We start from the raw sequence: 12632 nt of genomic DNA on the forward strand, positions 1-12632 counted from the left end.
ACGGTGGCTCAGTGGTTAGCACTGCATGGTGGCTCAGTGGTTAGCACTGCATGGTGGCTCAGTGGTTAGCATTGATTTTGTCCTAGCTTTTCTGAATACTAAATAGTGCCCATACTCATTTGATGAAGCTTGGTGGCTCAGTAGTTAGCACTGCACGGTGGCTCAGTGGTTAGCACATTTGCTTTGAAGTGCTGGAGTCCTTGGTTAAAATCCTACCAAGGACAACATCTGCAAGGAGTTTGTATGTTCTCCCCGTGTTTACGTCTTTGCCTGAGTTTCTTCCAGATCCAGATAAGACAAACTGATAGTGAATGTAGATTGTGAGTCCCTGTGGGGACAGAGATGATGCTGTCTTTACTGCACTGGGGAAGTAATGGCGCTATATAAGTGAGTAAAATTTCGATGGAATCGTCGATCTGATGGGTATAAGGCATCATTGAGTTGGTTGTGACAGGGAGTTTGTAACTCCATTATCTGTCTTTTGAGAAACTGTCAGCGGATTGATTTGTTGTGGGGGAAAAAAAAAAAAAGTTACAAACTCCCCATCAGAATGAGCTCACTGACCGATTCTCAGTTCAGTCTGTAGCCAGCAACAGACAGAGCAGCACAGAGCTATAAAAGACAGATTGGTGCAAAATGAAACCCAATTCCACACGTAATCCAACTCCATTCTAAAAAATGTTTTTAACCTAAAATATATACATTTAAGAAAAAAATATATATTGCTCCTGAAGATGTTCATGTCTTTTGTGAGGGACATTTTGTTACCCAGAAATGGAAGGCATAAGACGTCGCTGATGTTACAAGAGAAAGAGGCCGCACTCAGACCTCCTTGTCTTTCAGAGTACTGACCGAGTGATGCATGGGCCGGCAGCCGGTCTCCTCATCCGAACTAGAACTAGACATCTTCATAGACAGATATGAGGCTGTCTAGATAGGCCAGGAGAGCCACATCCAATCCGTGCATTGCCGTCCGGACTCAGGCAGCAAAAACATATATGTGAATCCGGCCTTACTGCGGAGTGCAGGTGATCTGGGAGTTTAAAGGGAACACTGCATTTTTCACCCACTCCTGGTTTTGGCTTACAAATACTGATGTAAAATACTGACCAAAAACTGAACGTGTCCCAAAGGTTATTCTCAACCTTACAAATAGGTAAAATCGCACTCTGATTTTAAAAAAGAGCTGACTGCAATTTACTTGTTATTAATAATCCTTACCGTTTTCAACATCGGAGTGATTGTTCATGTTGTAGTTTACAGCTGGTTTCTAAGCTTACCGGCCACCTCTGTAGACAGTCAGGCAAAGAATAAGCAGTCTCTTAGGCTAGCAATGCAGCACTTAGAAGGTGTTTGCTATAGAGCTTGCAAGCGCTGCTCTGAAGCTGACTGGATCCGGCCAAACGCACTCTCCGCAAGCTCCTCCAGTGCCGCAGCATCAGGTGCAGAGTTACTGTCCAGCATCTTGGCCTTGCTGCTGGTCCAAACTGTCAATCATCAGGAGCCGGGAAGTTGAGGAGTGGTGCGCACCTGAAGATCTATGTTGAGAACTCTTCCGGCTTCGGTGGTCCCTTTGGTGTCTCTTCCTGCAGTGACATGTATACTTATGACCACCGCGGCCAATTATTGGTGATGCTAACACGTACAAGACGAGATCGCCGCTGTGGTCAGTAAATTACTGCTAATTGCATCCAGACTTTCTTTTCTAACCAGTTGCAAGTACAGGTGCAGCGCGGCATTTAGCCTTGAACCACAATCTGTACCCGAGGATGCCAAGACGTGCAAACTCTTTTTTTTTTTAGACCAATTTGGACAACCTCTTTTCTTAATGAGGATCCACTGGCAATGAACTGTTAACTGCATGAAGCTCTGGGCCTTTTCTTATTTCTTCTGCAAAGCTTGCTGCAGGAGAAATATAACCTTGTGTGACAATACTCCTCTTCTCAGGCTAATTATGGGGAGTCCAAAGTCAATTATTTAGGTGGCTGGAATAACCACTTGCAGATTATAGTCTCAGTAAGGGGAGTATGTAGCGTGCGCGCACAGTCAGAGGTTGTGGCCAGGCTCACCATCTGGGGTACTGAGGTCCGGTATGTTACATTAATGGCATTAATGTCTGTATCTTTTGTCACAGATTGTTAGGGGGTGGTCTGTATATTAAAGAACAGACGTATCTAGAAACTTTTGCATGCCGCCATTGAGTTCTCCACGAAGACAAACTCCAGCAACATGAACAGTTACCTGAACCCTAAAACCTCCAGTGGCCTTGAGGCATAAAAGTTGCAGCTCTGAGACCAAATCGTTCATGGAGGCCGATTCAATTTCAGGTACGCGAGTAACGCCACTGCTTTTCCCCATTATAAAGAAATAACAAAGACCATGAAAGAATATATAAGCTGTAATGTCAGCCGAACTCGACAGTTTGTGACACGATATACGTGGCATATGGTCTGCAGGGGCTTTTCTCTGCTGCGGTGGTATATGAGAAGTAAAGCCGTGGACATCTCTCTTAATATGCAAATACTTCCCTTCCTTTGTCGCAGTTGGAATAATTCATTTTCCGCCATCTTGGACAAATCAGAAATCTTCTGTGATTAATCGGTTTGGAGACGTTCATTCGGTGTAAGGATGAGTCGGGCGCAGGCTGGGTTTCCCCGCGTGCCCGTGTTATATCAGTCGCACTTTCTGACATCCTCATCTGATGGCTTGTTTGCTTATAAATAATTTCCTGTTTCCCACCTTCTTGCTGCATTTTATCATAATTACTGTGGGGGAGATAATTGCCGCCTGATCCTTTTTATGTAGAAATGTAGGTCAAGTCTGTACATTTGTGTAACTTGCAGTTAATTTTACTGTACGGAAATGTCTTCACGCAGATACGCGGCATTGTGTTGCTGCACAGGATGGCCATACGCCAAGCCAATCTTTTCAACTTCTACTTGGGGATCTCTTTTTCTTATTTTATACAAAAATAAATGCAGGATGTGGAAATCGGTGATGCCATGAGTTTTTACTTATTCCCGTGAATTTTTATCGTGGTTATGTGGGATTGAAGAAATCTACCTCATTATGGGGGCTTTACATCTCTGTACTGCATTAAGGTAAAAGGGGACCTCCGTTTTCTTAGGCTCTGCGCACATATCCTTTCTCTTGGGGCTCTGCGTACATGTCCTTTCTCTTGGGACTCTTCGCATGTGTCCTTTCTCTTGCTCTTGAGGCTCTTCGCACAGATCCTTTCTCTTGGGGCTCTGCGCACGGGTCCTTTCTCTTGGGGCTTTGCGCACTGGTCCTTTCTCTTGGGGCTTTGCGCACTGGTCCTTTCTCTTGGGGCTCTGCGCACGGGTCCTTTCTCTTGGGGCTTTGCGCACTGGTCCTTTCTCTTGGGGCTTTGCGCACTTGTCCTTTCTCTTGGGGCTCTGCGTACATGTCCTTTCTCTTGGGACTCTTCGCATGTGTCCTTTCTCTTGCTCTTGAGGCTCTTCGCACAGATCCTTTCTCTTGGGGCTCTGCGCACGGGTCCTTTCTCTTGGGGCTTTGCGCACTGGTCCTTTCTCTTGGGGCTTTGCGCACTGGTCCTTTCTCTTGGGGCTCTGCGCACGGGTCCTTTCTCTTGGGGCTTTGCGCACTGGTCCTTTCTCTTGGGGCTTTGCGCACTGGTCCTTTCTCTTGGGGCTCTGCGCACGGGTCCTTTCTCTTGGGGCTTTGCGCACTGGTCCTTTCTCTTGGGGCTCTGCGCACGGGTCCTTTCTCTTGGGGCTTTGCGCACTGGTCCTTTCTCTTGGGGCTCTGCGCACTGGACCTTTCTCTTGGGGCTCTGTACATGGGACATTTCTCTTGGGGCTCTGTGCACGGGACCTTTCTCTTGAGGCTCTGTGCACTGGTCCTTTCTCTTGGGGCTCTGTGCACGGGTCCTTTCTCTTGGGGCTTTGCGCACTGGTCCTTTCTCTTGGGGCTCTGCGCACGGGTCCTTTCTCTTGGGGCTTTGCGCACTGGTCCTTTCTCTTGGGGCTCTGCGCACTGGACCTTTCTCTTGGGGCTCTGTACATGGGACATTTCTCTTGGGGCTCTGTGCACGGGTCCTTTCTCTTGGGGCTCTGTGCACGGGTCCTTTCTCTTGAGGCTCTGTGCACAGGTCCTTTCTCTTGGGGCTCTGTGCACGGGTCCTTTCTCTTGGGGCTCTGTGCACGGGTCCTTTCTCTTGGGGCTCTGTGCACGGGACTTTTCTCTTGGGGCTCTGCGCACGTGTCCTTTCTCTTGGGGCTCTGTGCACGGGTACTTTCTCTTGGGGCTCTGTGCACGGGACTTTTCTCTTGGGGCTTTGCGCACGTGTCCTTTCTCTTGGGGCTCTGCGTACATGTCCTTTCTCTTGGGACTCTTCGCATGTGTCCTTTCTCTTGCTCTTGAGGCTCTTCGCACAGATCCTTTCTCTTGGGGCTCTGCGCACGGGTCCTTTCTCTTGGGGCTCTGCGCACGGGTCCTTTCTCTTGGGGCTCTGCGCACGGGTCCTTTCTCTTGGGGCTCTGCGCACGGGTCCTTTCTCTTGGGGCTCTGCGCACGGGTCCTTTCTCTTGGGGCTTTGCTCACGTGTCCTTTCTATTTTGGCTCCTCGCACATGTCCTTTCTCTTGGGGCTCTGTGTACGTGTCCTTTCTCTTGGGGCTCTGTGCACGGGTCCTTTCTCTTGGGGCTCTGTGCACGTGTCCTTTCTCTTGGGGCTCTGTGCACGGGTCCTTTCTCTTGGGGCTCTGTGCACGGGTCCTTTCTCTTGGGGCTCTGTGCACGGGACCTTTCTCTTGGGGCTCTGGACACATACCTTTTTCTTGGGGCTCTGCACACATACCTTTCTCTTGGGGCTCTGTGCATGGGTCCTTTCTCTTGGGGCTTTGCTCACGTGTTCTTTCTCTTGGGGCTTTGCTCACGTGTCCTTTCTATTGGGGCTCCTCGCACATGTCCTTTCTCTTGGGGCTCTGTGTACGTGTCCTTTCTCTTGGGGCTCTGTGCACGGGTCCTTTCTCTTGGGGCTCTGTGCACGGGTCCTTTCTCTTGGGGCTTTGCTCACGTGTCCTTTCTATTGGGGCTCCTCGCACATGTCCTTTCTCTTGGGGCTCTGTGTACGTGTCCTTTCTCTTGGGGCTCTGTGCACGGGTCCTTTCTCTTGGGGCTCTGTGCACGGGTCCTTTCTCTTGGGGCTCTGCACACATACCTTTCTCTTGGGACTCTGTGCACGGGTCCTTTCTCTTGGGGCTCTGTGCACGGGTCCTTTCTCTTGGGGCTCTGCACACATACCTTTCTCTTGGGACTCTGTGCACGGGTCCTTTCTCTTGGGGCTCTGTGCACGGGTCCATTCTCTTGGGGCTCTGTGCACGGGACCTTTCTCTTGGGGCTCTGGACACATACCTTTTTCTTGGGGCTCTGCACACATACCTTTCTCTTGGGGCTCTGTGCATGGGTCCTTTCTCTTGGGGCTTTGCTCACGTGTCCTTTCTATTGGGGCTCTGCGCATGTGTCCTTTCTCTTGGGGCTCTGTGCACGGGACCTTTCTCTTGGGGCTCTGTGCACGGGTCCTTTCTCTTGGGGCTCTGTGCACGGGTCCTTTCTCTTGGGGCTCTGTGCACGGGTCCTTTCTCTTGGGGCTCTGTGCACGGGACCTTTCTCTTGGGGCTCTGCGCACTGGACTTTTCTCTTGGGGCTCTGTACATGGGACATTTCTCTTGGGGCTCTGTGCACGGGTCCTTTCTCTTGGGGCTCTGTGCACGGGACCTTTCTCTTGGGGCTCTGTGCACGAGTCCTTTCTCTTGGGGCTCTGTGCACGGGACCTTTCTCTTGGGGCTCTGTGCACGAGTCCTTTCTCTTGGGGCTCTGTACACGGGACATTTCTCTTGGGGCTCTGTACACGGGACATTTCTCTTGAGGCTCCGCACACATACCTTTCTCTTGGGGCTTTGCGCACTTGTCCTTTCTCTTGGGGCTCTGCGCACGTGTCCTTTCTCTTGGGGCTCTGTGCACGGGTCCTTTCTCTTGGGGCTCTGTGCACGGGACCTTTCTCTTGGGGCTCTGTGCACGGGTCCTTTCTCTTGGGGCTCTGCGCACGGGTCCTTTCTCTTGGGGCTCGGCGCACGGGTCCTTTCTCTTGGGGCTCTGCGCACGGGTCCTTTCTCTTGGGGCTCTGCGCACGGGTCCTTTCTCTTGGGGCTATGCGCACGGGTCCTTTCTCTTGGGGCTTTGCGCATGGGTCCTTTCTCTTGGGGCTCTGCGCACGGGTCCTTTCTCTTGGGGCTTTGCGCATGGGACCTTTCTCTTGGGGCTCTGCGCACAGGTCCTTTCTCTTGGGGCTTTGCCCACGTGTCCATTCTCTTGGGGCTTTGCTCACGTGTCCTTTCTATTGGGGCTCCTCGCACATGTCCTTTCTCTTGGGGCTCTGTGTACGTGTCCTTTCTCTTGGGGCTCTGTGCACGGGTCCTTTCTCTTGGGGCTCTGTGCACGGGTCCTTTCTCTTGGGGCTCTGTGCACGGGACCTTTCTCTTGGGGCTCTGTGCACGGGACCTTTCTCTTGGGACTCTGGACACATACCTTTTTCTTGGGGCTCTGCACACATACCTCTTAGGGCTCTGTGCATGGGTCCTTTCTCTTGGGGCTTTGCTCATGTGTTCTTTTTCTTGGGGCTTTGCTCACATTTCCTTTCTATTGGGGCTCTGCGCATGTGTCCTTTCTCTTGGGGCTCTGTGCACGGGACCTTTCTCTTGGGGCTCTGTGCACGGGTCCTTTCTCTTGGGGCTCTGTGCACGGGTCCATTCTCTTGGGGCTCTGTGCACGGGACCTTTCTCTTGGGGCTCTGTGCACAGGACCATTCTCTTGGGGCTCCGCGCACTGGACCTTTCTCTTGGGGCTCTGTACATGGGACATTTCTCTTGGGGCTCTGTGCACGGGTCCTTTCTCTTGGGGCTCTGTGCACGGGACCTTTCTCTTGAGGCTCTGTGCACGGGTCCTTTCTCTTGGGGCTCTGTGCACGGGTCCTTTCTCTTGGGGCTCTGTGCACGAGTCCTTTCTCTTGGGGCTCTGTACATGGGACATTTCTCTTGGGGCTCTGTACACGGGACATTTCTCTTGGGGCTCTGTACACGGGACATTTCTCTTGGGGCTCTGCACACATACCTTTCTCTTGGGGCTTTGCGCACTTGTCCTTTCTCTTGGGGCTCTGCGTACATGTCCTTTCTCTTGGGACTCTTCGCATGTGTCCTTTCTCTTGGGGCTCTGTGCACGGGTCCTTTCTCTTAGGGCTCTGCGCACGGGTCCTTTCTCTTGGGGCTCTGCGCATGGGTCCTTTCTCTTGGGGCTTTGCGCACTGGTCCTTTCTCTTGGGGCTATGCGCACGGGTCCTTTCTCTTGGGGCTTTGCGCATGGGACCTTTCTCTTGGGGCTCTGTGCACGGGTCCTTTCTCTTGGGGCTTTGCTCACGTGTGCTTTCTCTTGGGGCTCTGCGCACGGGACCATCCGTCCACATGTAAAAAATGGTCATCAGATCTAGTATATACTTGCATTGTACCTGTCTGTTTGTGTGCAGCTTGTTCGGCACATGAAAAGCATACATACCAAAAATATGCCCTTCTGAACAATCCCTAATGGTTGTCTGGAATATAAATTCCACTTTTGAATACTCTATTATGGTGTGAGTGGTGTCTTGTTCTGGACCTCAATCTCCCGTCACTGGGACACCCACCAATCACAAAAGTGGGGTCACTTGAGTCAAAAATTTGAATGGGATCTGTTTTGTGTTTGATTTTTGGAACGGGGGTAAAAAAGTCCTACAGAGCTTTTTACAGGACTTGCAAAAGTTCGAGCATGGACACTGTCACTTCATTCAAAATGTATGCGACTGATAGAAATAACTTAGTACTAGACATTGAATGGAGTGACAGTGCTTGTGCTCGACCACCACTCCATTCAAATAGGGGGATCGGGATACGGTCCCACAGGTGGATTTTCTGCCTTGGATTTGTGTTCCTCTGAGAAAATAAGCAACCTATATTTTGCTGCTGTGGAATTTACATGCGGCGCATTTATTGCGACTGAAAACCATTTCCAGTTGCATCATTTCTGCAGGAATCGCATGGTTTCCCGAAGGCACCATTAAATGATAGGACTGTCGCAGAAGTGTGCGCAGTAATTTCGCTGCAAGAAAATTCACATATATTTAGAAGTTCTTTGCTCAGATGCATTTTAATAGATTTCAAAAGTACTTTTTTCACCCCCTCTTTGCGAGCCAGTAAATCATCCGGTTGTAATTTCTGGGCCAGCTCTGCATTTCCCACTAGTCACCAACCAGGTGACGAGGGTGGGTCATTTTCCCACAGTGACCATCATTAGGCTTACGGTGTGAGTTCACACGCTGCAGATTTGATGCAGAAATTCCTGGAACTCTTCCCATTCATCTGAATGCGACTTGCAGAAATCCATCCACCAAAAACCATTCAGAAATTTCTGCCACAAATTCACGGCGTGTGCAGTCATTTTGGTGTGGATGTTAGAAATTTCCAAACAACTGTCCCGTTCCTGCCGTGGTGGCACGCGGCTTCCCCTGCTGCCATCTGGTATCTTCAGTCTGCACAATGGCATCCTAATTGTACGACACTTTCCCATCGCTCTAAGCCGTTCCCGATTCTTCATTAAATACAATCCTTACAATAGCAGAGGACCAGACCCGAGCTGCTCACATGACTCACTCTGCGAAAGATCGCAAGATGTTTGAGCGTCTCCAGTCTGCGCGCAGCCGTTCCCCAGCTGACAGACGGGATATGGGGTGGGCTCGTCACCAGAGTCCTGGGTTCTACATTCCCAGCAATGCTCGCTCTTCCACACTTCCCAGGAACTTGCTCCTCAATGTAGGCTGCAGGCAGCTGAAACTGATGGGATAGTAGTCCTGACTCCGCGTCACTCTCAGGGTGCTTGGCACATCTCCGCTTCACTCCCAGGAAGATGAAGTCTTTGTTCAGTGCATTCACTAAGAAGGAAGGTAAGAGGCACCTGCTGGGTGGGAGTGGGAGCTGTTCCCCCGACTGCTGGGGTTTACACTTATTAAACTTCATATGGACTCATCCCTTTTGGATAGTTTTTGGGATGGTGAAGAACAGAAGGACAGAGCAGCAGCGAGATGTGGTGTAGGCTCGTTTTTTTCTGAATGGAAGTTGGAATAATGCGTGATGGAGGGGGGAGACCTGGCGTCTATATGTGAGAAGCCGCACATTAACCTCACAGATGCCGAGACTCCAAATTAATAGAATATCATAGAATTTTACTGCGGAACTACACCTCCCACCATTTGTACCTGCAACCTGCATGGTAGTGTTTGATCAAGATTCGCTGGGACCAGTAGTTCCATAATTGCTTTGTACCCAATTTGCTCTCTGCCTGATACATTATAATGAGACAAGGTTAATATTTGCTTGCTGGGACCTGTAGTTCTACGACAGCTCTATGGCAACTGGTTTCATAAGCTGATTCAAATAAGGTCCCCCATAACATATTGCTGGAACCCGTAGTCCAACAATTGCTCCTCATCATCTGACGACTTATGGAGGACACCTCCGTTCCACAGGTTAATCGATTGCTGGGATCTGTAGTTCCACTAATTTTCAATGAAGGATTGAATGACAGCCTAAGGTTAATGGCAGCATGCTGAGACTTGCAGTTCTACAACAGTTCGGCAAATATCTGACGACATCTTGAGATTATAATGGCACCACCGAGTGATAATCAGCTGATGCCAAGAGGTGGTTTCGACATCTGCTTGCTTGTACTTGTAGTTCCACAGCAGCGCCGTAGTATCTGGTAGTTGGATTATTCTGATATCTGTGACATTTCAGGGTATCTTTTAGCTGATCTGGCAGAGATCCAACCTTCTCCGATGTCTCTCATGTTGTAGGAGCGAGTGGTGATTGATTTACATGATACGAGCGGGAATTAAATTAGACTGAAACATGATTTATATAGAATTTTTTGAAAGTTTTTTTTTTTTCCCCATCTTCATTTGTTTGGGCATAGCAAAACTCTAATTAATCACTTAGAAGCAAAGTGGTCTTGATGAACCATTAGTCATCCGTCTCCTGTGGTGTCTAATTATTCCACATATTACATGCCATCACTGCAAGACATAGTGCCAGCGAGCTGCACACGTAGCCGTACATATCCCGCACCACTGGGTGGCTGCGCCCTGTACCCACTGTGCCATCAGATACCAGCCCCTTGTAATATCACTGGCATCCCTTTCTATAATTCTGCCTTCCAGGCTCAAAATAATAGCGGCTCTGAAGGTCACCGCCTCACAAATCCCTCAAGTGCCGGTCGTCCTTGTCCCCATTTTATGACTAATGATGACTGGTGCTTGGCATTTAGGAAGGTGAACTGAAACCTTGTCCTGTATTTGCACAGAATTATTATCAGTTTATGTGTTTTTTATATTGTTTAGATGATACTATGCATATAACCACAGATACTGCAGGACTGAGCTGGTCAGTTTGGCAAGTGACCGAACAAACTCCTCTAATATCGCCGTGTGATATTGTCTCGCCCCCTGGGCCGAGGGGCACCCGGAACCGGGCTCCTGGGGGTTGTAGTATCCGTGGCGGTGACCCGGTCCCGTGGCTCAGGGTGGTCAGGCCATTGGCGGTCTTTTGTGGGGGCTTTTATGGGTTAATGTCCGACTACGCCACCCGTGGATTGCGGTCAGCGCGGACCGCCGCTGCAAGGCAGACCGCTGGGGCCGATGGTGTGTGCAGCTGAGGTAGTGTGACTCCCCACGGGAAGAGTGCAGCCCCAGGGCAGTGTAGTAGATGGTGGGAGTGATGGTGCGAGCGTCCCAGCACTAGTAGTGCTGGCGCGGCGATGAAGCACAGAGATGTGGGATTGCAGTTCAAAGGCTTTACTCACAGTTCTTTATATTCCAAATCACTTCGGTACCGGTAGTGACTGCCCAAGCCGTGCTGCGTCCACCAGGCAAGGGGCTCGGTCAACCCCCAGGCAATTCCAGAGTGTGGCACAGGACTCCCTCTCCCTTCTATTCCTTGCCCTGGCCGTGCACCACCAGTGACACTACTTTTGTCCAGCTGCCTCGGGCCTTCTCTTGGGATGTTGGATGTCCACTTCCCTGACCCTATGTGATGTGCCTTTCTAGTAGGTGTAGTGAGGGGTCGCACCAAGATGTGATCACGACCGCCGGTCCTTGGCTGAGGATTAGTCGCCTCCACCAACTTGGGATCCGGTACCCTGTTCTGCCAACCCACAATCTCCTGGGCCTTTGGGGTTCCTTCTGCCTTAGTGTCTCTGGGCCTCTCTTAATGTTCCGTTCCTTTCTTCCTCTCCTTTCTGTTCCTCTCTGCTGGTCCTGTCCTCTCTGCTGTTTCTGGCCTCCACTCCAGGCCTGCCTCGTGGAGCTGGGCCCAGACTGAGCCACAGCTCCCTGTCAGCCCTCTCTGGCTGAGCTCCTTCTCTCACCGAACTGACTACTGTCCTAAGATGGTGCCCACCTTATATACCTCCCTCTCTGTGTATGAGCCCAGGTGACTTGCAACCAATGGGCTCCTGCCTATGCCCAGAGACCATCCCCTCCTGCTCCTACATCACTGGGTTTTCCTCCCCCCTCCCCACTCCAGCCAGGGACATGGTCTGTCGTGCCTGCACTTCTGTCTAGTGGGAGCACCGTTGAGCTGTCCCTCGGAAATGGGGTGTGTGTGATGCATGCAGCTTACTGAGTCTTGGTCCACACTCCATCCTTACCCGGGAGTGGAATATCACACCTCTGGTTTGAGGTGCAATACCCCTGTAGCGGCCGAACCCTCGGGGCGCTACAATATCGCATTGGATGACACAAAATCTTCTGATGTTGCATGACATCCGAGAAGTGCAGATGTGCCCCAGGTGATGGCGTAGGAAGTTGCCAACTAGCCACTTTGCATTTGCTAGGGCATTAAGATACAAAGTCAGATCAGCAAACTGAATCCTTGTCCTAAATGAAGGAAAGTCCAGCTTCAATTTTTTATAATGGTCAGTTTAGATGAGCGTGATTTCCGTTCTGTTTGCAGAGCGGACTCCTGGACGGGTGTATGGGCGGATTCACTCATCTATGTGACGCGGTCCTAGTACGGACTGCGATGCATGGACTGGTTGTGGGTCGCCTGACCTGAACTTGTAGCCTCATAATATGGCTGTTGTGTTTTTGTCAGGAGGCTGGAGAATTCTGGACCCGTCTTTATTGTATATGCACACAACGTCTTTCAAACTTGGGCAAACACTTTGTGTTTTTCAAGCACAGTTTGTTGCAAGAGCACACCGGTGGTGAATTTTCTGGTGATTTTTATATATTTTTTCCCTTCCAACTTAGAGGAAGCTTTGAAGCCAGAACATCTGAACACCGAGTCGTTTTTACATTGCCGTGCATATGGTCATGCTTTTTTAGCATTTCCATTCTCCAGCCGCTCAGAGATATTGCATTGAGTAGAACCCCTATGGTGGATATCACTGCAGTCAGAGGGGATCTGTCGAGTGCTTTGGGGTCACCAAACTAATTACATTGTTGAGCGGAGAAGTAAAGGCAAATGGGTATTTTATCATTGAGAAAATCAACTTTGAATGTTTATGTAA

At 50.3% G+C, this 12632-nt stretch overlaps 1 protein-coding gene across 11 annotated transcripts in view; it reads left to right on the top strand.

Moving 5' to 3' along the window:
- Positions 1-12632, top strand: part of SHANK2 (SH3 and multiple ankyrin repeat domains 2) — a 693215-nt gene that overhangs the window by 389917 nt on the left and 290666 nt on the right. Inside the window, exon 1 of one of the 11 annotated variants that reach the window (XM_073658804.1) lies at positions 8809-9009. The exons of the other annotated variants lie outside the window; for them this stretch is intronic. Coding sequence (XP_073514905.1) covers positions 8973-9009 — 37 coding nt within the window. The 5' untranslated portion in view covers positions 8809-8972. Of the gene's footprint in view, positions 1-8808; positions 9010-12632 lie in introns of those variants that run through there. 11 annotated transcript variants of the gene reach the window in all.

Source organism: Phyllobates terribilis, unplaced genomic scaffold (genome assembly GCF_046119375.1).
Source record: "Phyllobates terribilis strain yellow unplaced genomic scaffold, ASM4611937v1 Scaffold_13__5_contigs__length_258822181, whole genome shotgun sequence".
Classification (NCBI taxonomy): domain Eukaryota; kingdom Metazoa; phylum Chordata; class Amphibia; order Anura; family Dendrobatidae; genus Phyllobates; species Phyllobates terribilis.